This window comes from Salmo salar, chromosome ssa10 (genome assembly GCF_905237065.1).
Source record: "Salmo salar chromosome ssa10, Ssal_v3.1, whole genome shotgun sequence".
In the NCBI taxonomy this organism is placed as follows: Eukaryota; Metazoa; Chordata; class Actinopteri; order Salmoniformes; family Salmonidae; genus Salmo; species Salmo salar.
In genome coordinates, this window is record NC_059451.1 from 93,277,027 (window position 1) to 93,301,792 (window position 24,766).

The following is a 24,766-nucleotide window of genomic DNA, read 5'->3' on the forward strand; positions in this document are numbered from 1 at the left end:
GTAACAAAATGGATATGGGACATTCACATATTAATACATACCATATCAAACTTAACTTATCATGCTAATTTGAGTGACCGGAATTTTTGTTTATTATGTTACGTCTAGTTTATGAAACCAGGCTGAAATTAATAATAGCTTATAGCACCAGTTTGGCTAGTTAAGCTTGCATTGGCGGCTGCCATGTCTTTACTATAATATTTTCCTCTGATGTCTAGCTATGGAAATAATATTTCCATATCAGCATCAGCATGCACCATTTGCTGTCCCCTGCCCGGAAGTGTTTCTCCAGAGAGCGCCAGATTGACTGTGTGTGTGTGTGTGTGTGTGTGTGTGTGTGTGTGTGTGTGTGTGTGTGTGTGTGTGTGAGGGTTGGGTAGGTTACTTTCTAAATGTAATCCGTTATAGTTAGCCTTCTAGTTACCTGTCCAAAATTGTAATCAGAAATGTAATTTGGGGATTTCACAAACGCAGTAATGTAATCAGATTACTTTCAGTTACTTTTAGATTTTTATTTTCTTTATTTTTATTTTACCCTTATTTTACCAGGTAAGTTGAACACATTCTCATTTACAGCAACGTCCTGGGGAATAGTTACAGGGGAGAGGAGGGGGGATGAATGAGCTATCAAGACAAAAAGGATCCATCAAACGCATTTGGTGTGTAATCATACACACTAAAAACAAATTGTTATTTTTTTTGAAAGTTCTATAAAGAACCATGCTCATAAGGTTCTAAATGGAACTTGTATGGTGCTTTAAAGATCCCTTCTCCAAGGTTCTATAATGAACCATTACAAAATCTTCCATATAGCACCAAAAAAGGGTTCCACTATTGTTACAACTCTTTTTGGGGCTATATAGAACCCCTTTATGGTTCTTTATAGAACCTTTATGGAGAGTGGTTCTATAAAGAACTTTTCTCAATCTCAAAGTTTATTTTTACAACCATACAGGGTTTTTATTCTGGTTTAATAGCCATATTATATTGTTAAAATTCCATAGGTTTTATTATTTTGTTTATTAACAAGTTGAATCAGGTGTGCTAGCTTTGGAACGGCTGGGGGTCCCTGATGAGAGAATTGAGAACTACTGACTTGCCATACGTGAGTCTTTCACAAGACACCATCACTGGCTATAGTCATATATGTATATATAACATGTAATAGCATACCACAACAGATTAGATCAACTGGAATGACACTCACTCATAGTTGCACAATAAGGGCTGTGAACAAACCATTCCCAGAAATATTTGAATGAGCCGCTGCCCCTATATTTTAATTATCACTAAAATATATATATATATTTTATTTTACTAGGAAAGTCAGTTAAGAACAAATTCTTATTTACAATGATGGTTTAGGAACAGTGGGTTAACTGCCTTGTTCAGGGGCAGAACAACAGATTTTTTCAGCTCAAGTATTCGATCCAGCAAACTTTTGTTTACTGGCCCAACGCTCTAACCACTAGGCTACCTGTCGCGCCAAGGAAAGAACTGCAAAAAACCTTTGAAGGGCTCAAAGAGTTCTTTGGGTCTGTATGGTTCTGCACAGAACCATCACACTTCCCAAAGAACCCCTGAGGAAGCACAATGTTTTTGTTTGTAGTGGTCTCTGACTTGTGGTCGGACTCGCTCAAGTGAAACAAACTTAAACTTGCGCCTTTTTTCAATGCTGCATAGAATGTCATTGAGTAAACAGAAAGGTGTCATAATGTATTTTTTCTCAAACATGCTTTGTGAATTTAAAAGTAATCCAATAAGTAATCATCTAGTTTTTCAAAAGTATATGTAATCTAATTGCAATATTTTAGCTGGTAATGTAACGGAATAGTTTGTTGTTTTGTAATCAGATTACATGTAATCCGTTACTCCCAAACCCTGAATGTGAGTGCGTGTGTGTGTGTGTGTGTGTGTGTGTGTGTGTGTGTGTGTGTGTGTGTGTGTTTACTTGGATCTCCTCTTCAATAATACTGTATTTTGGGTGAAAGTATTTATTCCCCATTTGATGGGGCTACAAAGGGCACACATTTTTAAGCCTATGGGGAATGTGCTATATTTCTGTCTATATGAATGTGGTTATAACCTTTGAACTTGGATTTGGCTATGCAGTGTCTGTGTAGGGTGTCTTGAGGATGTATGAAGCTGTGATCAATAGCTGTGGCTCTGTGCTGCTGTCCATGGTGCTGAAAGCCTAAAAACAACCCATGTAGAGTAAATCAAATGGAGACGCAATCAATAATGCCTTAGCTGAATGCACACAATAATTTTAAGTGTAAATGATCATTGTTTTGAGCCTAGATATCCGTAGAGAGTCACTTGGTTTTAATTTACATCCGTGTGCCACAACAAGTATGTCAATGATATATATAAACCCTGGATTGTGTATGCTATGTATTGGCCAATAAAAGGCTTTGAAGCCCCGGTCAGCCATATTGGAACTCCCCTGAAAGAGCAGTCCTCCATAGGATGTATTTAAATTAAATGTTTCAAGGAAAAGATTACATATATTTAAGTATTTTTTGATTTAGTGGGGACAGTAACATTCAAAAAATTATACTTTAAGAAAAATGTTTTCAAATATTTTTTCATTTTATATTTTTATGTTTAGCTGACATAATATAATTTTAAAGTATGCATTAACGTGTCTGCAATAGAATAAACATGGCAAAAAGAAATGTAGACATGAATAAATACATTTCTATAGCTTCCAAAATATTATTGGCACTGGTGGGGGAGTGCCAAGATGGAGGCGTTGTGGCTTCTTAATAGTGCCACCCTGTTAGAAATCTAGTAGTGTATATATAAATAATTGATTCATATCCATTATGTAATTATTTAAAATAATAGTTCATAAGACAAGACATGTTGTGGATAACATGTTTGCAAAATAACTCATAGGCATGCTGTCGTCGTGATGTGACTTTCATTAATCTGATGACTGTTATTTATCGAATCAACTATGTTTAATTGTTACCTGATTAAATTAATCAGGTAACAATTAACTCATTAGGAATTTGGGGCACCACGAAATAAGTTGTTTAACAAATTACCATCTCCCGAATTAAACTCTAAAGATATATAAGATGTTATATATCGATAACAGTCACTTATTAATCATTACCTCATATCAGTCTCATTCTGCACGTCACAGACTTCTGCAATCCGCAAGCAAGAACACCAGCCTTTTCTGATTATTCAGTTCTACACAAATGTATTTAATTATTTATTTACTGATAAGATATGATGGCTTGTTACACATATGGAGAGGGAGGGGTAGATAAAGAGAGGGAGAGACAAAGAGAGTCAAACTTATCGTACATTTGTAAACTACCCTCAAAGTAATAATAATACTTTGCTCATGAACCACCGCCCATTTGGGTAAGTAATATAATGTATTTATGTATAGATGTCTTTGTCCTTTGTCTCTCTGAAACCAATCGATCCTTCTATGGGAAGTGGCTCGATGGGTGTAAGGCTCTTGTTGTCCACCAAAGGTCACAATGTCCTTCTTAGTTGCTCCGGCTTGTAGTGGATGTTTCTTCAGATACACCAAAGATTGTCTGAGATGGGATCTTCTCCTTCCTTTCTCGGGTAGACAGTCAAAGTTATAGGACCACTTTTACATGCTCAGCTGCAGACTGGAAATCTTAAGGTCTTTATCTTCTTCACCTAGTGTTGAGTCTTAGAGTTTCAACCATTTGTAATGTTCAGCTCATGTTGTCCATCTGCTGGTCTGAAAATGTTAAATTCTTAGCGACTCCTTTTAAGCACTCTGGACGGAAAGGCAGTTCCATCACAGTGACACGCTCTTCTGACCGCATTAGGGGCGTGGCTTGATTAATATGCAACGGACATGAAAAACATTACCTCACTAGAAAACCAAAATCACATTCCTATCTTAACAAAAATAGTTTCATCGTTCCTAATATTGTATTAACATCATATTGGATAGAAACTTGGAAGCTAGAATGTGTTTCCTTCCTATGTAACAGTATTTGGTTCATACAGTTTTTAATAATGTCACAAAATAATTAACAATATGACATGATTATTCTTTAGGTCCCCACTGACCATTCCTAATATTCCTATCGTAGAAATCTCTCTCTCTCTCTCTCTCTCTCTCTCTCTCTCTCTCTCTCTCTCTCTCTCTGTAACGGCTGTTGAATGGAGTAGACCAAGGCACAGTGTGGTTAGTGCTCATCTTTGTAATTTAATGGGAAAAGAGAACACTTTACAAAATAAACAAAAGACAACAGCCAAACAGTTCTGTCAGGTAACAAATGACTAAACAGAAAATAACTACCCACCAAACCCAAAGGAAAACAGGCTGCCTAAGTATGGCTCCCAATCAGCAACAACGATATACAGCTATCCCTGATTGAGAGCCATACCCGGCCGAAACAAAGAAATACCAAACATAGAAAAAGGACATAGAATGCCCACCCAACTCACGCCCTGACCAACCAAAATAGAGACGTAAAAGGATCTCTAAGGTCAGGGCGTGACACTCTCTCTCTCTCTCTCTCTCTCTGTCTCTCGTCTCTCTCTCTCTCTCTAAAATGTTTACATGTTGCATTGACAAACTGTTGCTATAGCCATGTAGCAATTGATTAATATGTGTATTTTCTATGCAGGATATGAGGTGTATCAGGGTGCAGAGAGGGAATAACAATTGGACCTCAGAGTCATTAATGGCATTATGTTCCCTGTGTTCTCATTATTTTCCAATATATTCTGAGATGTTGTTATTTGTTTACCATCCTCTGCCTGCCTGGGGTAGCATGTTTAATCAGAATATTGTAAATGCATTACAAATATGCTCATATTCCTCTCATTCTCTCTCTCTATTTTTCTGTCATGCTCTCTCTCCCTAACCCTCACATGCTCTCTGACTTTCCTTTACCCCACCTCTCTTCCACACTCTCTACCTTAACTTCTCTCTTTCTCTCTCCCCCCACCTCTCTCTCCCTCTCTCTGTCTGTCTGTGTCTCTCTCTCTCTCGTTCTTTCTCTCTCTCTCTCTCTCTCTCTCTCTCTCTCTCTGTCTCTCTCTCTCTCTCTTTCTCTCTCACATGCCCCCCCCCCCCCCCGTCACCCTCTCTATCATCTCTGTAGGAAGTCTGGTGTAGAATTTGAACCGGAGGAGAGCCCAGGCAGCAGCAGCAACAGTAGCAGTAGTAGCAGTGACAGCAGTAGTGGGGCGGTAGATGCCCTGCTCCCAGCCCCAGTTCCTCCCCAGGCCCCTGCAGGAGAGAAGAGAGAGGACAGCTCCTGCTCTGACTCAGGCAGCTCTGTAGAGTCCAGCAAGGAGGCACCTGCCATGTTCTCTAACTTTTTAAGCGGTGCGAACCCCTCAGCTCCGTCTCTTCTGCTGTCAGAGGAAGTCTGTTTGGGGATAATGCGGAGGGGGACAAACAGAAAGCAGGCACTCAGCAGCCTGGGTCAGGCCCTGGCCCTCGGAAGGCCCCACAGCAGGGACATGGGAAACAGGACCAGGCACCTCCTAAACAGGGAGGACCCCAGCTCCAGGGGAATGGCCAAGCTGGTCAAGCAGACAAACCTAGCGGGCAGCAAGCCTCCACTAAGGGTGGACCAAAACAGCAATCCCCTGCTAAGGGTGGACCACAACAGGAAGCCCCTGATAAGGGTGGACCTCAACAGCAAGGACCTCATAAAGGTGGACCTCAACAGGAAGGACCTGGTAAAGGAGGACTACAACAAGCCCCCCAGCAGCAAGGACCTCCTAAAGCTGGATCACAACAAGATTCCCCCTGTAGTAGGGGCTCAACAGCAAGCTCCTGCTAAGGGTGGAACACAACAACAATGGTCACCGAAGGTTGGGGCTCAACAACAAGCTCCTAAGTGTGGACCACAACAGCAAGGTTCGCCTAAGGTTGGAGCTAAACAGCAAGCCCCTGCTAAAAGTGGACCCCAACAGCAAGGTTCACATAAAGTTGGGGCTCAACATCAAGCTCCTACTAAAGTTGGACCCCAACAACAAGGTTCACCTAAGGTTGGAGCTCAACAGCAAGCCCCTTCTAAGGGTAGACCACAACAGCAAGGGTCCCCTAAGGTTGGAGCTCAGCCACAAGGGTTCCCTAAGACCGGGACTCAGCAGCAGGGCTCCCCCAGGACTACACCACAGCAGCAGGCTTCTGGTAAACCTGGGACTCAGTCTAATGCTGGACCTATGGCTGGAGCTAAACCCCTGTGTCCAGTGTGTAACACTACTGGACTCAACCTGAACACCAAGGAGCCACCCAACCATAACACCTGCACACAGTGTAAGACTGTCGCCTGCAGCTTGTGTGGCTTCAGTCCTCCTGACTCGGGTGTAAGTAGAGATTCATTCCAGTATATATTTAACATTAGAAACTGAGTGGTTTGACCCTTGAATTCTGATTGGCTGAAAGGCATGGTATATCAGACCATATACCACGGGTATTACAAAATGTTTAGTTTTACTGCTGTCATTACTCTGGTAACCAGTTTATAATAGCAATAAGGCTCCTCGGGGGTTTGTGATATATGGCCAATATACTAGGCACTCCGCGTTGCGTTGTGCGTAAGAACAGCCCTTAGCCGTGTTATATTGGCCATATACCACACCCCCCGGGCCTTATTGCTGAAGTATACAGTACCAGTCAAAAGTTTGGACACACCTACTCATTCAAGGGTTTTTCTTTATTTGGACTATTTTCTACATTCTAGAATAATAGTGAAGACATCAAAACTATGAAATAACACATATGGAATCATGTAGTAACCAAAAAGATATATCAAAATATATTTTATATTTGAGATTCTTCAAAGTAGCCACCCTTTGCCTTAATGACAGCTGTACACTCTTGGCATTCTCTGGGTTTTTTCTTTAAAAATAAAGACAAACCCTTGTTTCCAAACTTTTGACTGGTTGTCACGTCCTGACCGTAGTAAGATGTGATTTTCTATGGTAGAGTAGGTCAGGGCGTGACACTGGTTCTGTATATTGTTAGTAATTTATCAGTTATTTAACAGTAGGCCTAATATCTTATTTTTTACCTTTGTTCACCTTGTAGCATTTGTACTATGAATCCCATTCTATGTCAAACTATTTGGATATGTTTTTGTACAGTGGAGAATTGAACATAATTGAGCCTGGCCAACTTGATTTGATCAGTCAGAATATTGACTTTAGTTACCACTTAGCAGGCTCCTTCAAGAGAGTAATCTAATTTAGTGACAGTTCAGTCAGCATGCTCACTACAGTCATTAACATGGTAGGAGGTTAGCTGCCTGTAATGTAAAGACAAAGACACAATGTTATTCTAATATTCACATATTTTGAACAATAAATTATAACCTTCATTATGTACAACTAGTATGAATTTAGAAAAAAAGATAGATCATGAAAAAAAACCTTGATCATGATAATGGTTCACAGATATGTTTTGTTAAAGAAAATCAGTATATGATGTTTAAACCATGATTTTTATTCCAGGGTAAGGAGTGGCTATGTCTGACCTGCCAGATGCAGAGAGCACTCGGAGGCTCTTACCCACCTGGACCCCCTAAGATGAAGCCCCAGCCTTCTCCCAACAAAGCCTCTACATCTCCTGCACCCCAAAAGAAAGACACTCCAACACCAGACTCCCCCCAGAGGAAACCTGTTACATCAGCAACACAGCCACCCAAGACAGAGGTTGCTAAAGCAGCAGACCCTCAGAAACCTGGCAGTTCAGCTCCTGCTCAGAAGACACTACAGGAGAACCGGAGAGCATCAGGGCTTCAGAAACCACCAGAGCAGCCAGGCCAACCTGGGCTTAAGCAGAGTAATGCTACCCCATCTACACAGCAGGAGCCTGGGAAGCCTCAGCAACAGCTTCCAAAAAGTGGAGCCTCTCCTGCCAAAGCTGTGCCACCAGAGGCCCCGCCCACCAAAGAGCAGTCAGGGGGTTTCTTTGGCTTTGGTGGTGCAAAATCTCAGCCTGCCCCCTCAAAGCCTGAAGACTCAGTGTCTGGGAAGATGTTTGGCTTTGGCTCCTCTATCTTCAGCTCTGCATCCACTTTGATCACCTCAGCTGTTCAGGATGAGCCCCGCTTCACACCGCCAGCTTCCCCCAAGGTGACTGCAGCAGCCCATGCCTCTCCCAAGATGCCCCCTGCAAAGGAGACCAAACCACCTGTTGCTCAGAAAGCAGAGGAGAAGAAAGCAGCGCAACCCCAGCAGGTCAAGATCCCCCCATCAGTACATGCCAAAGTGGACAAACCCCCATCAGCGCCTCCAAAGGGAGCAGCATCCTCCCAACCAGCTCCCAAAGCAGGCCAATCTACCTGTCCACTCTGCAAGGTGGAACTCAACAAGGGCTCCAAGGACCCTCCCAACTACAACACCTGCACAGAATGCAAGAACACTGTCTGCAACCTCTGTGGATTTAACCCCATGCCAAACGTTACAGAGGTAAGATGGCTGTATCATTTTCACTGCTCTGTGGCTGTATTTATTGATTAATATTATAACAATATTTTCACATCTACAGTCCTTCTATGCCCTGGCAATTCTGGCATTAACCTATGTAGACCCATGGGTGCTGTGGTGTGTCTATAACATTTTAGAAGATGCTATTTCGCTGTCACAATCCCTTCAAAAATTACTGCGTCAATATAGTGCAATATAATGCTAGGTAATATGAATTAGCTGCCACCACTTTACTACAAGCTGTTAAATCTCACAATTATGCAATCGATCATGCGTTGAGCCAGAGACTGGGTTTCAGAAAGGGTAATGTAAACAGGCCCCACGTCACACTAAGTTCTGAATTCTACACAGTGATTAGTGGGTAAGGTCTACATTATTACATTTACATTACATTTAAGTCATTTAGCAGACGCTCTTATCCAGAGCGACTTACAAATTGGTGCATTCACCTTATGATATCCAGTGGAACAACCACTTTACAATAGTGCATCTAAATCTTTTAAGGGGGGGGGTTAGAAGGATTACTTTATCCTATCCTAGGTATTCCTTAAAGAGGTGGGGTTTCAGGTGTCTCCGGAAGGTGGTGATTGACTCCGCTGTCCTGGCGTCGTGAGGGAGCTTGTTCCACCATTGGGGTGTCAGAGCAGCGAACAGTTTTGACTGGGCTGAGCGGGAACTGTGCTTCCTCAGAGGTAGGGGGGCCAGCAGGCCAGAGGTGGATGAACGCAGTGCCCTTGTTTGGGTGTAGGGCCTGATCAGAGCCTGAAGGTATGGAGGTGCCGTTCCCTTCACAACTCCGTAGGCAATCACCATGGTCTTGTAGCGGATGCGAGCTTCAACTGGAAGCCAGTGGAGAGAGCGGAGGAGCGGGGTGACGTGAGAGAACTTGGGAAGGTTGAACACCAGACGGGCTGCGGTGTTCTGGATGAGTTGTAGGGGTTTAATGGCACAGGCAGGGAGCCCAGCCAACAGCGAGTTGCAGTAATCCAGACGGGAGATGACAAGTGCCTGGATTAGGACCTGCGCCGCTTCCTGTGTGAGGCAGGGTCGTACTCTGCGAATGTTGTAGAGCATGAACCTACAGGATCGGGTCACCGCCTTGATGTTAGTGGAGAACGACAGGGTGTTGTCCAGGATCACGCCAAGGTTCTTAGCACTCTGGGAGGAGGAAACAAGGGAGTTGTCAACCGTGATGGCGAGATCATGGAACGGGCAGTCCTTCCCCGGGAGGAAGAGCAGCTCCGTCTTGCCGAGGTTCAGCTTGAGGTGGTGATCCGTCATCCACACTGATATGTCTGACAGACATGCAGAGATGCGATTCGCCGCCTGGTTATCAGAAGGGGGGAAAGGAGAAGATTAATTGTGTGTCGTCTGCATAGCAATGATAGGAGAGACCATGTGAGGATATGACAGAGCCAAGTGACTTGGTGTATAGCGAGAATAGGAGAGGCCTAGAACAGAGCCCTGGGGGACACCAGTGGTGAGAGCGCATGGTGCGGAGACAGATTCTCGCCACGCCACCTGGTAGGAGCGACCTGTCAGGTAGGACGCAATCCAAGCGTGGGCCGTGCCGGAGATGCCCAACTCGGAGAGGGTGGAGAGGAGGATCTGATGGTTCACAGTATCAAAGGCAGCAGATAGGTCTAGAAGGATGAGAGCAGAGGAGAGAGAGTTAGCTTTAGCAGTGCGGAGAGCCTCCGTGACACAGAGAAGAGCAGTCTCAGTTGAATGCCCAGTCTTGAAACCTGACTGATTAGGATCAAGAAGGTCATTCTGAGAGAGATAGCAGGAGAGCTGGCCAAGGACGGCACGTTCAAGAGTTTTAGAGAGAAAAGAAAGAAGGGATACTGGTCTGTAGTTGTTGACATCGGAGGGATCGAGTGTAGGTTTTTTTCAGAAGGGGTGCAACTCTCGCTCTCTTGAAGACGGAAGGGACGTAGCCAGCGGTCAAGGATGAGTTGATGAGCGAGGTGAGGAAGGGGAGAAGGTCTCCGGAAATGGTCTGGAGAAGAGAGGAGGGGATAGGGTCAAGTGGGCAGGTTGTTGGGCGGCCGGCCGTCACAAGACGCGAGATTTCATCTGGAGAGAGAGGGGAGAAAGAGGTCAAAGCACAGGGTAGGGCAGTGTGAGCAGGACCAGTGGTGTCGTTTGACTTAGCAAACGAGGATCGGATATCGTCAACCTTCTTTTCAAAATGGTTGACGAAGTCATCCGCAGAGAGGGAGGAGGGGGGAGGGGGAGGAGGATTCAGAAGGGAGGAGAAGGTAGCAAAGAGCTTCCTAGGGTTAGAGGCAGATGCTTGGAATTTAGAGTGGTAGAAAGTGGCTTTAGCAGCAGAGACAGAAGAGGAGAATGTAGAGAGGAGGGAGTGAAAGGATGCCAGGTCCGCAGGGGAGGCGAGTTTTCCTCCATTTCCGCTCGGCTGCCCGGAGCCCTGTTCTGTGAGCTCGTAGTGAGTCGTCGAGCCACGGAGCAGGAGGGGAGGACCGAGCCGGCCTGGAGGATAGGGGACAGAGAAAATCAAAGGATGCAGAAAGGGAGGAGAGGAGGGTTGAGGAGGCAGAATCAGGAGATAGGTTGGAGAAGGTTTGAGCAGAGGGAAGAGATGATAGGATGGAAGAGGAGAGAGTAGCGGGAGAGAGAGAGCGAAGGTTGGAACGGCGCAATACCATCCGAGTAGGGGCAGAGTGAGAAGTGTTGGATGAGAGCAAGAGGGAAAAGGATACAAGGTAGTGGTCGGAGATTTGGAGGGGAGTTGCAATGAGATTAGTGGAAGAACAGCATCTAGTAAAGATGAGGTCAAGCGTATTGCCTGCCTTGTGAGTTGGGGGGGGAGGTGAGAGGGTGAGGTCAAAAGAGGAGAGGAGTGGAAAGAAGGAGGCAGAGAGGAATGAGTCAAAGGTAGACGTGGGGAGGTTAAAGTCACCCAGAACTGTGAGAGGTGAGCCATCCTCAGGAAAGGAACTTATCAAGGCGTCAAGCTCATTGATGAACTCTCCAAGGGAACCTGGAGGGCGATAAATGATAAGGATGTTAATCTTGAAAGGGCTGGTAACTGTGACAGCATGGAATTCAAATGAGGAGATAGACAGATGGGTCAGGGGAGAAAGAGAGAATGTCCACTTGGGAGAGATGAGGATTCCAGTGCCACCACCCCGCTGGCTCGATGCTCTAGGGGTATGCGAGAACACGTGGGCAGACGAAGAGAGAGCAGTAGGAGTAGCAGTGTTATCTGTGGTAATCCATGTTTCCGTCAGCGCCAGGAAGTCGAGGGACTGGAGGGTAGCATAGGCTGAGATGAACTCAGCCTTGTTGGCTGCAGACCGGCAGTTCCAGAGGCTGCCGGAGACCTGGAACTCCACGTGGGTCGTGCGCGCTGGGACCACCAGGTTAGAGTGGCAGCGGCCACGCGGTGTGAAGCGTTTGTATGGCCTGTGCAGAGGGGAGAGAACAGGGATAGACAGACACATAGTTGACAAGCTACAGAAGTGTTGTTTCTTGTATTATTGTCTCTTGTGTCTTTAGAGAACTGTTTCACTTTGATATCCTTTTTCTTCTGTCCTGATTTTCTCTTTCTTTTCTTCTGTTAACTAGATATTCTTTGTTGTTCTTCGTTAGCTAGCTAGCTTCTTCCAAAAGAGTCCCTAGCAACTGCTTAGCAACTGGTAAACAATTCAGCTAGCTAAGATAACTACAATTTTATGAAAAATAGTTATATTTCAAAAGCCTATCTTCTTTGTTTGTTGCTTGTTTTTTCTCCTATTCAGTCTTGCAGTTTTCTTTTGCTTTTTTCCGATGTACTTCACTCTAAAAACCATGTAAATTCCAATATTTGTAGGAGCTCATTTTTCAACTGCTGCTGCTCAAATTGGAGTTCCGGAACATATTATCACTGCCACTCAGATGCACTCTGGTGTACATGATGGTTATAAAGCAAGCTATTTTTAGGATATGATTATCTCTAAGAGAGTTTTAACTGGCTTGCTTAATGAGTCATTCTGTCAAATCTCTCATCATCAATGTTCATTGGAGCAGAGTAAAGCTAGTCTTGCTTCACTGTGTACAGACGGATGCAAGGCTGTAGCACAATAATCAATCTGGTGAATGCACACAATTATATATTATCGCTCCAGAGACACTATTCTGACCCAAAGCTTATAACCAAAGCAAACACACACCTTCAAGTGTAATTCCAGACCACTGTGCTGGGTTCCCCAATGCCTGGCTGTGATTGCATCTTATACCCTCACTGACATGCTTTGTGATGGTTTCTGATAGAGATGCATTCAGCATAATGGTTTTAGTGAGATATTCACAGCTAAATCCATGCTGGCGCGGTAATGACACGTGTTTGTGATAGGTTGAAAGCTGCTGTAGATACAGCCTTTTTATCCCCAGGCTGAGCTACGATGTCAGGGAACACCATGTTGGGTGGTGCTCTAAATGGACGCTCCATCTTCTAGGTTATCTCCAGCACAAAAGGACTTGACACTTGACTCTGTAATTCAATGCATACTGTTTGTAGGGTAGATTGGCAAGGACAGTCCAAGGCCACTTGATCTCACGTGATGTCGGTATAGGCTCATGATAATGGCCTACACTGGTAATCTTCAGAATGGAGAGCTTGCTATGTTTGTGAGTAGAGTGGGTTGATTATATAGACCCACTACTGTGATTGAGATCATTTAGGTGTTTGATCGCAGGTTAGCGTTTTTCATAATGAATCTTGTTCTGGAGGCAGCTCTGCAGCGTGGTCACTAGCTAGCACAGCCACAAAGTCATAAAATCTGATTTTAAACCTAACCCTAACCTTAACCCTAACCTTAACTACACTGCTAACCCTAATGCCTAACCCTAACCTTAAATGAAGACCAAAAAGCACATTTTCGTTTTCATGAATTTTTACTTTGCACCTGGCCTATCTAGGTGAAAGTCGCTAATTTCTGCCTTCAGGACAAAACTCATGACAATAAACGTCAACCTGCTGTTTGATCTGACAGTCACTGCAGCACCATAAGGAGAAACTGAGAATAGTTTCACCTGTGACTTGGTAAACACCACATTTCTTAGAGGTGATAAGATCAGTTAATGTTATCATTGCTTTATGCAGACCTGTGACTCTCTTACCATCACAGAGGCCTCATACCATTACAGGAGGCAGTGGGAGGTATGGTAAACTTTTCCACAAGTGGCCTTTGGTCTGATAGCCTGCATTATGTGCTTCCTTCAGGAGGGCGGTATCACTATCAGAGAGCAGATAAAAAGATCAAAACACCAAGTTCATGTATGGAGACCTGATGGCCCTCTGACCATTTACAGTATCCCACTGCTGGCTTGCCTTTGAAGTGAGCTTTGAAGTGAGCTTCCCCCTTGCTATGTAAAGTGCTTTGGATGTCTAGAAAAGCAGTATATACAGTGCATTCGGAAAGTATTCAAAAATTGATTAAATAAAAAAATCCTCATCAATCTACACACAATAACCCATAATGACAAAGTGAAAACAGATTTTTTTAGGAATGTTTGCAAATTCATTAAAAATAGAAAACAGAAATACCTTATTTACATAAGTATTCAGCCCCTTTGCTATGAGACTCGAAATTGAGCTCATGTGCATCCTGTTTCCATTGATCATCCTTGAGATGTTTCTACAACTTGATTGGAGTCCATCTGTGGTAAATTCAATTGATTGGACATGATTTAGAAAGGCACACACCTGTCTATATAAGGTCTCACAGCTGACAATGCATGTCAGAGCAAAAACCAAGCCATGAGGTCGAAGGAATTTTCCGTAGAGCTCCAAGACAGGATTGTGTTGAGGCACAGATCTGGGGAAGGGTACCAAAAATGTCTGCAGCATTGAAGGTCCCCAAGAACATAGTGGCCTCCATCATTCTTAAATGGATGAAGTTTGGAACCACCAAGACTCTTACTAGAGCTGGCCTGCCCGACCAAACTGAGCAATCAGGGGAGAAGGGCCTTGGTCAGGGAGGAGACCAAGAACCCGATGGTCACTCTGACAAAGCTCCAGAATTCCTCTGTGGAGATGGGAGAACCTTCCTGAAGGGCAACCATCTCTGCAGCACTCCACCAATCAGGCCTTTATGGTAGAGTGAAGCAACACCTCAGTAAAAGGCACTTGACAGCCTGCTTGGAGTTTGCCAAAGACTCTCAGACCATGAGAAACAAGATTCTCTGGTCTGATGAAATCAAGATTGAACTCTTTGGCCTGAATGCCAAGTGTCACATCTGGAGGAAACCTGCAGCATTATGCTGTGGGGATGTTTTTCAGCTACAGGGACTTAGAGACTAGTCAGAAATGAGGGAAAGATGAACGAAGCAAAGTAAAGAGAGATTCTTGATGAAAACCTGCTCCAGAGCGCTCAGGACCTCAGACTGGGGTGAAAGTTCACTTTCCAACAAGACAACGACCCTAAGCACACAGTCAAGACAACGCAGAAGTGGCTTCGGTACAAGTCTCTGAATGTCCTTGAGTGGCTCAGCCAGAGCCCGGACTTGAACCCGATCGAACATCTCTGGAGAGACCAAAGAATAGCTGTGCAGCGATGCTCCCCATCCAATTTGAAAGAGCATGAGAGGATCTGCAGAGAATAATGGGAGAAACTCCCCAAATACAGGTGTGCCAAGCTTGTAGCGTCATACCATATAAGTCTCAAGGCTTTAATCGCTGCCAATGGATCTTTAACAAAGTACTGAGTAAAGGGTCTGAATAATTCTGTAAATGTGATATTTCATAATTTTTTTTTTATACATTTGTAAAAAAATGTACAAACCTTTTTTTGCTTTGTTATTATGGGGAATTGTGTTTAGATTGATGAGGGGAAAGAAACAATTGTATCCATTTTAGAATAAGTCTGTAACGTAATAAAATGTGAATAAAGTCAAGGGGTCTGAATACTGTTTGCATGTCAAATCAATTCTTATTATTATTGTTATTATTTACAGTAGGGACCATTGGAATTGTGAGTGCAGGCAGTGAGCTATGTAGGACACATAATCGACCTGGAAGGATATTGACCTCATCCCGTCAGTAGAGGATGTCTGGTTATTTTTTAAGTGTTTTCCTCACCATCTTAAATAAGCATGCCCCATTAAAAAAATGTATGACTAAGAACAGATATAGCCCTTGTTTCACTCCAGACTTGACTGCCCTTGACCAGCACAAAAACATCCTGTGGCGTACTGCATTAGCATCGAAAAGCCCCCGCGATATGCAACTTTTCAGGGAAGTTAGGAACCAATATACACAGTCAGTTAGGAAAGCAAAGGCGAGCTTTTTCAAACAGAAATTTGCATCCTGTAGCACAAATTCGCCAAAGTTTTGGGACACTGGAGTGGAGAATATGAATCGTTTGTGAAGTTCACACATGACCAGATCATGCGACAATATATCGCTAGGCCCTCCAGCTATGTCCCATGAACTCTTAATAGTAAGCTACCTGCGCTCACCTCAAGACTGCTGCTTTCAATCTCCCAAGTCTTTCTTCACTACTTCAGTGACGTGATTTTCTTTCTCAGTGACCTCCTCCCAGCTGCCCACTGCACTGAGGCTAGGAAACGATCACCACCGATCAATCTACAATAATCGCGAATTTCAATAAGCATTTTTCTACGGCTGGCTATACTTTCCACCTGGCTACCCCTACCCCAGCCAACAGCTCTGCACCTCCCGCATCAACTTGCCCAAGACCCCCCCCCCCGCTCACCCAAATCCAGACAGCTGATGTTCTGAAAGAGCTGCAAAATCTGGACCACTACAAATCAGCTGGGCTAGACAATCTGGACCCTCTTTTTCTAAAATTATCTGCTGCAATTGTTGCAACTCCTATTACTAGCCTGTTCAACCTCTCTGTCATATTGTCCCTAAAGATTGGAAAGCTGCCGCGGTCATCCCCCCTCTTCAAAGGGGGGAGACACTCTAGACCCAAACTGTTACAGACCTATATCTATCCTGCCCTGCCTTTCTAAAGTCTTTGAAAGCCAAGTTAACAAACAGATCACTGACCATTTCGAATCCCACCATACCGTCTCCGCTATGCAATCTGGTTTCCGAGCTTGTCATGGATGCACCTCAGCCATGCTTAAGGTCCTAAACGATATCATAACCGCCATCGATAAAAGACAGTACTGTGCAGCCGCCTTCATCGACCTGGCCAAAGCTTTCGACTCTGTCAATCACCCCATTCTTATCGGCAGACTCAACAGCCTTGGTTTCTCAAATGACTGCCTCGCCTGGTTCACCAACTATATCTCAGATAGAGTTCAGTGTGTCAAATCAGAGGGCCTATTGTCCGGACCTCTGGCAGTCTCTATGGAGGTGCCACAGGGTTCAATTCTTGGGCCGACTCTCTTCTCTGTATACATCAATGATGCCGCTCTTGCTGCTGGTGATTCTCTGATCCACCTCTACGCAGACGACACCATTATGTATACTTTTGGCCCATCTTTGGACACTGTGTTAACAACCCTCCAGACGAGCTTCAATGCCATACAACACTCCTTCCGTGGCCTACAACTGCTCTTAAATGCTAGTAAAACTAAATGCATCCTCTTCAACCGATCACTGCCTGCATTCGCCCGTCCGACTAGCATCACTACTCTGGACGGTTCTGACTTAGATTATGTGGACAACTACAAATACCTAGGTGTCTGGTTAGATTGTAAACTCTCCTTCCAGACTCACATTAATCATCTTCAGAATTTCATCTAGAATCAGCTTCCTATTTCGCAACAAAGCAGCCTTCACTCACGCTGCTAAACATACCCTCGTAAAACGGACTATCCTACCGATCCTTGACTTCGGCGATGTCATTTACAAAATAGCCTCCAACACTCTACTCAGCAAATTGGATGTAGTCTATCACAGTGCCATCCATTTTGTCACCAAAGCCCCATATACTACCCACCACTGCAACCTGTATGCTCTCGTTGGCTGGCCCTCGCTTCATATTCGTCGCCAAACCCACTGGCTCCAGGTCATCTATAAGTCTTTGCTAGGTAAAGCCCCGCCTTATCTCAGCTCACTGGTCACCATAGCAACACCCACTCATAGCACGCGCTCCAGCAGGTATATTTCACTGGTCATCCCCAAAGCCAACTCCTCTTTTGGCCGCCTTTCCTTTCAGTTCTCTGCTGCCAATTACTGGAACGAATTGCAAAAATCACTGAAGCTGGAGACTTATATCTCCCTCACTAACTTTAAGCATCAGCTGTCAGAGCAGCTTACCGATCACTGCACCTATACACATCCCATCTGTAAATAGCACACCCAACTACCTCATCCCCATTTTGTTGTTCATTTTTGCTCTTTTGCACCCCAGTATCTCTACTTGCACGTCATCATCTGCAAAACTATCACTCCAGTGTTAATGCTAAATTGTAATTATTTTGCCACTATGGCCTGTTGCCTTTCCTCCCTAATCTTACTACATTTGCACACAATGTATATAGACTTTTCTATTGTGTTATTGACTGTACGTTTGTTTATCCCATGTGTAACTGTGTTGTTGTTTTTGTCGCACTGCTTTGCTTTATCTTGGCTAGGTTGCAGTTGTAAATAAGAACTTGTTCTCAACTGGCCTACCTGGTTAAATAAAGGTGAAATAAAACATTTCATAAAAAAAAGACATTTTAAGGCTGGTGATCAGCTCCCTCCTAAGTGACAGTCTCAGAATTACGCTAAGGTATAGCCTCTTGTGTAAACAACATAGAGTATTTACTCTGAGTACTATTGGCTAATGGCTACAGTATAATAATATCAATCAATAATTGCTTAATTACCCAAAAAGGTGTAATTAGCGAATATTAAATAATTACGAATTTATTTTACACAATGGGTGAACGCTGTCTTCTCTAATAGTTAATTTCATACTTGAATTTCCTTGAGGACACTGACAGGAATTTAAACCATCTTAGCTTCAACACAACACAGTAGCAATGTCTTGTTACTGATGTTTAGTGGCAACTAGAATTCAAAATCAGCTTGGGCTCCTCTACAAAGACTTAAAACTAACTCATGATGACAGACACAGAACATAGTGAATGTTTTCATGAAGGTGTTTATTAGCAGAAAGGAACACTGCTTTTTGTTTACTGATTATGTTGAACATGGAATCAGGTTACTAGATGATATTGAACCATGTAGTATCATGTTATTTGACCATCTTAACAATGATGTTTTCCTTCAGGTGAATGAGTGGCTGTGTTTGAACTGCCAGATGAAGAGAATGGAATCCCCAGGACTTCCCATGATAAAACCCCAACCTTCTCCCAACAACGGATCTGCACCTCAGAAGACCACTGTCCCACCCACCACACCCCAAAAGAAAGACACTCCAACACCAGACTCCCCCCAGAGGAAACCTGTTACATCAGCAACACAGCCACCCAAGACAGAGGTTGCTAAAGCAGCAGACCCTCAGAAACCTGGCAGTTCAGCTCCTGCTCAGAAGACACTACAGGAGAACCGGAGAGCATCAGGGCTTCAGAAACCACCAGAGCAGCCAGGCCAACCTGGGCTTAAGCAGAGTAATGCCACCCCATCTACACAGCAGGAGCCTGGGAAGCCTCAGCAACAGCTTCCAAAAAGTGGAGCCTCTCCTGCCAAAGCTGTGCCACCAGAGGCCCCGCCCACCAAAGAGCAGTCAGGGGGTTTCTTTGGCTTTGGTGGTGCAAAATCTCAGCCTGCCCCCTCAAAGCCTGAAGACTCAGTGTCTGGGAAGATGTTTGGCTTTGGCTCCTCTATCTTCAGCTCTGCATCCACTTTGATCACCTCAGCTGTTCAGGATGAGCCCCGCTTCACACCGCCAGCTTCCCCCAAGGTGTCTGCAGCAGCCCAGGCCTCTCCTAAGATGCCCCCTGCAAAGGAGATCAAACCACCAGCTGCTCAGAGAGCAGAGGAGAAGAAAGCAGAGCAACCCCAGCAGGTCAAGGTCCCCCCATCAGTACATGCCAAAGTGGACAAACTCCCATCAGATCCTCCAAAGGGAGGAGCATCTTCCCAACCAGCTCCCAAAGCAGGCCAATCTACTTGTCCACTCTGCAAGGTGGAACTCAACAAGGGCTCCAAGGATCCTCCCAACTTCAACACCTGCACCGAATGCAAGAACACTGTCTGCAACCTCTGTGGATTTAACCCCATGCCAAATGTTTCTGAGGTAAAACAACCAGAATCACTTTATTACTGTGTAAATTAATTATGAGTGCTATATTTAAGTAATAAGGCATGGGGGGGTGTGGTATATGGCCAATATACCACGGCTAAGGGCTGTTCTTACGCACAACACAACGTGGAGTGCCTGGATACAGCCCTTAGCCGTTGTGTTTTGGCCATATACCTCAAACCCCCAAGGTGCACCATTGCTATTATAAACTGGTTACCAATGTAGTTAGAGCAGTAAAAATACATGTTTTGACATACCCATGGTATACGGTCTGATATACCACAGCTTTCAGCCAATTAGCATTCAGGGCTTGAACCACCCAGTTTATAATATTATTTAGACAAGGCTCTCTCTTTCATAGAAAAGTTCAGATAGATAAATAATCGCTACACAAATCATCCATAGGAAAATCGAAGTCATTCTGAAATTAAATTGTTATCTGTTAGATTTGAAAAGTCTATTTGTTTCAATCAATGTATTTCAGTTCCAGAAATAACTTTTAGACATCGCACAGTTGGTCTATTCATTACTTGTTTAGTCACTCCTCATACAAATATGGTAGGAAAAACCAGTGTGATAAGGTTTTAGCCTGTATGAATAGTTTGCGATTTTAGTATATTTGCATTTACTGACAATTTCTGGCTTTTATAAAAGAGAGACAATGCAAAGTGTCATGTGAAGTCGTTATGACTATTTAATTTCCTGATTTGTTCTTGACCTATATTAATTCTATCAACAGTAGCATGGTACTAGACCTATAGTGAATAGAAGTTGAATTTCAGATGGTTCCAATACATTTCTTTTACAATGTGCTTGGTACGTATGCAATACACCAAATACTTAAATTGCAAGTCATGTTAAAGCTCAAAACGGCAAGAATGATGTATCACAGTGTGCTGGACAATTTATTTCCCAGAGAGTAAGGGAAGTGTCTGATGATATCACTGCAGAAACATTTGCTTGTGCTACTTTCCATCATGCGTGAAAGAGCTGTATAAGAAATGTATCCAATTCTTTATTCCTTTTACAATGTGAAAATGTTTAAGGTGAAGGAGTGGATGTGGCTGTGCCTGAACTGTCAGATGCAGAGAGCACTAGGAGGAATGGAAGATCCAGAACATCCCATGATGAAACCCAAACCTTCACCCAACCAAGTCTCAGCTCCTGCTGCTCCTCAAAAGAAAGACACTCCAACATCATCTGGGCCCCATAAAGTGGCCACTGCACCAGCTTCACCCAAAAAGAAGCCAGTGACTCGAGCCTCTCAGCCTGCCCCCTCAAAGCCTGAAGACTCTGTGTCTGGGAAGATGCTTGGCTTTGGTTCCTCCATCTTCAGCTCTGCATCCACGTTGATCACCTCAGCTGTTCAGGATGAGCACCGCACCACACCTCCAGCTTCTCCCAAGGTGACTGCAGCAGCCCAGGCCTCTCCCAAGATGCCCCCTGCAAAGGAGACCTCCCAACCAGCTCCTAAAGCAGGCCAGTCCACCTGTCCACTCTGCAAGGTGGAACTCAACAAGGGATCCAAGGACCCTCCCAACTACAACATCTGCACTGAATGCAAGAACACTGTCTGCAACCTCTGTGGATTCAACCCCATGCCAAACGTTCCTGAGGTAATACATAACAGTTCTTTGAATTCATTTCAACATAATACAATTATGGCAACTCTATCAATTTGCCTGTGCTAACCAGAGCTCCCAAGTGGCGCAGCGGTCTATGGCACTGCATCTCAGTCCTAGAGGCGTCACTACAGACCCTGGTTAGATTCCAGGCTGTATCACAACCGGCCGTGATTGGGAGTCCCATAGGGCGGTGCACAATTGGTCCAGCGTCGTCCGAGTTAGGATTTGGCTGGGGTAGGCTGTCATTGTAAATAAGAGTTTGTTCTTAACTGACTAGTTAAATAAAGGTTCAATATTTGTTCTTTTTTTAAACAATATTTTATTCAATTCAAAGTTTAATTGACAGGGTCATTTTTGTAGCAGCCTAGTAGGTTCACACAGATATTAATTGCTTTAGTTACACAAAATGCTAAATTTGTATTCAACTATAACTATAATATTCACGCAAGTTACTTAGAGCAATAACTGGGCATGTTTTATGCAGACTGTATATTCACATGGAAATATTCAGCAATATATTTATGAAGATTCCTTGAAATGATTTTATCCAGCTATTATACCAACAGGTAACTGGGTATACAGTACGTATCTAACACAACATTGATCTTTCCGGTGAAGGAGTGGCTGTGTCTGAACTGCCAGATGCAGAGAACTCTTGGTGGAATGGAACCCCCAGAACCCCCGATGATTAAACCGTCTCCCAACAAGGTGTCTGCTCCTCAAACAGTCCCTGTCACACCCAGCGCAGCCCAAAAGGATATTGCAAAAGCTGCTGCATCTGCTAAGAAAGACAGTCAAACCCCAGGCTCCCCTCAAAGGAAACCAATTCCCCCTGCAGCTGAAGTATCAAAAGCTGAAGCTGCTAAAGCAGCAGACACTCAAAAACCTGCCAGCCCTGTGCTTGCTCAGAAGGCTCTTCTAGAGAATCGGAGAACATCAGAACCACCGAAACCACCACAGCATCCCAGCCCTGGGCGTAGGCAGCGTAGTGCCATCCCAACCTCACAGCAACCCCCCAAGCAGGAATCCGGAAGCTTATTTGGCTTTGGAGGTCCTAAATCTCAGTCTGCCTCCTCAAAGCCTGAAGAGTCAGTGTCTGGGAAGATGTTTGGCTTTGGCTCCTCCATTTTTAGCTCTGCCTCCACTTTTATTACGTCAGCGGTTCAGGAGGAGCCCCGCACCACACCACCAGCTTCCCCCAAGGTGTCTGCACCTGTTGCACCTCAAAAGAAGGAGACTCCCACACCAGTTGGTCCCCAAAAAGTGGCCCCTACTACAGCCTCAGCCAAAAAGGTAATCGTGACCCCTGCTTCAATGAAAGAGAAGAACGCACCAGAACCAGGCTCGCCACAGAAGAAGCAGATTTCTCCATCAGTGGCTTCACAGCAGGACCAGAAGCCAGTAGACAAACCACCTCCAACCCTTGTCCAGCAACCTCAACAACAGCAGACTCCAAAACAACAAGAACAGCCTCAGCAGCCCTCAGCAGGGGCACCAAAATCAGAGCCTGATTTATCAAAAGCTGAAGCTGCTAAAGCAGCAGACACTCAAAAACATGCAAGCCCAGTGCCTGCTCAGAAGGCACCACAGGGGAACCGGAGAACATCAGAACCACCAAAACCACCACAGCAGCCTCGCCCTGCGCGTAGGCAGAGTAGTGCCATCCCAGCCACACAGCAACTCCCCAATGATGAGTTAGGAGACTTATTTGGCTTTGGTGGTGCTAAATCTGAATCTTTCCCCTCAAAGCCTGAAGAGTCAGTGTCTGGGAAGATGTTTGGCTTTAGCTCCTCCATCTTCAGTTCTGCTTCCACTTTGATCACCTCAGCTGTTCATGAGGAGCCCCGCTTCATACCGCCAGCTTCCCCAAAGGTGTCTGCAGCAGCCCAGGCCTCTCCCAAGATGTCCCCTGCAAAGGAGACCAAACCACCTGGTGTTCAGAAAGCAGATGAGAAGAAAGCAGAGCAAATCCAGCAGGCCAAGGTCCCCCCATCAGTACAGGCCAAAGTGGACAAACCCCCATCAGATCCTCCAAAGGGAGGAGCATCATCCCAACCAGCTCCCAAAGCAGGCCAGTTCACCTGTCCACTCTGCAAGGTGGATCTCAATATGGACTCCAAGGATCCTCCCAACTACAACACCTGCACCGAATGCAAGAACACTGTCTGCAATCTCTGTGGATTTAACCCTATGCCACATGTTACAGAGGTTAGTAAAAATGCAAGTATTATAGTAAGCAGGTAGGAATTTCTGTAAGTTTTTGTTTAAATATTTTCAGATATATGCATTGGGCATACGGTCTGTCATTTTCAGTTTTATTATTATAGTTTACACTGTTTAAAAAAATTATACTTTTACTTTTTTCCAGATGAAGGAATGGCTGTGTCTGAACTGCCAGATGCAGAGAGCACATGGCGGAATGGAACCCCCAGGACCTCCCATGATGAAACCCCAACCCTTGCCCAGCAAGGTCTCTACACCTGTTGCTCCTCAAAAGGAGGATGCTGCATCTGCTGAATTTCAAAAGGAAAAGGAGACTACCATACCTGCTGCAGATCAGCCGAAGAACACCCCTACACTCCAAAAAGAGGAGACAACCACACTTGCTGCACCACAAAAGGAGGCTCGATTGCCAGCCTCATCCAAAATGTCACCACAAAAGAAAAAGGATCCTGCACCAGGTGTGTCCCTTGTGAATGAAGTCCCGATCCCAGCTTTACCTGTCAATAAGGTTTCTGCCTCTCTCATCAAGGAGGCACCAACACCTGCCTCAGATCTCACCAAGGAGGAACCATCTCCTGCTGCAGCTCTCACCAAGGAGGAACCAACTCCTGCCTCAGCTCTCACCAAGGAGGAACAAACTACTGCCTCCTCTCTCACCAAGGAGGAACAAACTACTGCCTCCCCTCTCACCAAGGAGGAACCATCTCCTGCCGCAGCTCTCACCAAGGAGGAACAAACTACTGCCTCCTCTCTCACCAAGGAGGAACCAACTACTGCCTCCCCTTATCATCAAGGAGGCACTAACTCCTGCCTCAGCTCTCGCTAAGGAGGAACCAACTTCTGCCTCCTCTCTCACCAAGGAGGAACAAACTACTGCCTCCCCTCTCATCAAGGAGGCACCGACTCCTTTTTTACCATTCTCCAAGGAGGTCCGTGCTTCACCTCTCACCAAGGAGGCACCATCCCCAGCCTCACCCCAAAAGAAGAAGGAACCTATACTGCCAGGGTCACCAGACAGAAAGGTGGCCCCAAAACCAGATTCAACACAAGATAAAGAGGCTGTTCCATCTGGTTTACCTCTGAAGAAGGAAGCCCCACCTTTGGGAGCAGAAGAAACTAAAGAGGTCCAAGCTCCTGCTGCAATACAGAACAAAAAGGCCCCCATTCCAGGTTCACCCAAAACAAAAGACACTTCAACAGTTCACACCCCACTAAAAAAAGAGGCTTCATCTATTGAGATCTCAATTGACAACCAGAAACCTGCAATTGTTCAAAAGT

General features: G+C 44.7%; 1 protein-coding gene across 1 annotated transcript; it reads left to right on the plus strand.

The window, feature by feature from the left end:
* The first annotated feature begins 5,400 nt into the window (after positions 1 to 5,400).
* LOC123724555 (protein piccolo-like) lies at positions 5,401 to 24,314 on the plus strand. Its single transcript, XM_045688727.1, has 6 exons — positions 5,401 to 6,336; positions 7,483 to 8,442; positions 18,666 to 19,634; positions 20,687 to 21,256; positions 21,884 to 23,473; positions 23,634 to 24,314. The coding sequence occupies exons 1-6, from the start codon at positions 5,401 to 5,403 to the stop codon at positions 24,312 to 24,314; spliced, it is 5,706 nt and encodes a 1,901-aa protein (XP_045544683.1).
* Positions 24,315 to 24,766: the final 452 nt, after the last annotated feature.

Bases quoted from the DNA above. Each gene is read 5' to 3' on its own strand.
- LOC123724555 (XM_045688727.1), top strand. From the start codon at position 5,401: ATGCGGAGGGGGACAAACAGAAAGCAGGCACTCAGCAGCCTGGGTCAG. The intron at 19,635-20,686 runs GTAAAACAACCA...AAAATGTTTAAG, and splicing joins CCATGCCAAATGTTTCTGAG to GTGAAGGAGTGGATGTGGCT. The intron at 21,257-21,883 runs GTAATACATAAC...TTTCCGGTGAAG, and splicing joins CCATGCCAAACGTTCCTGAG to GAGTGGCTGTGTCTGAACTG.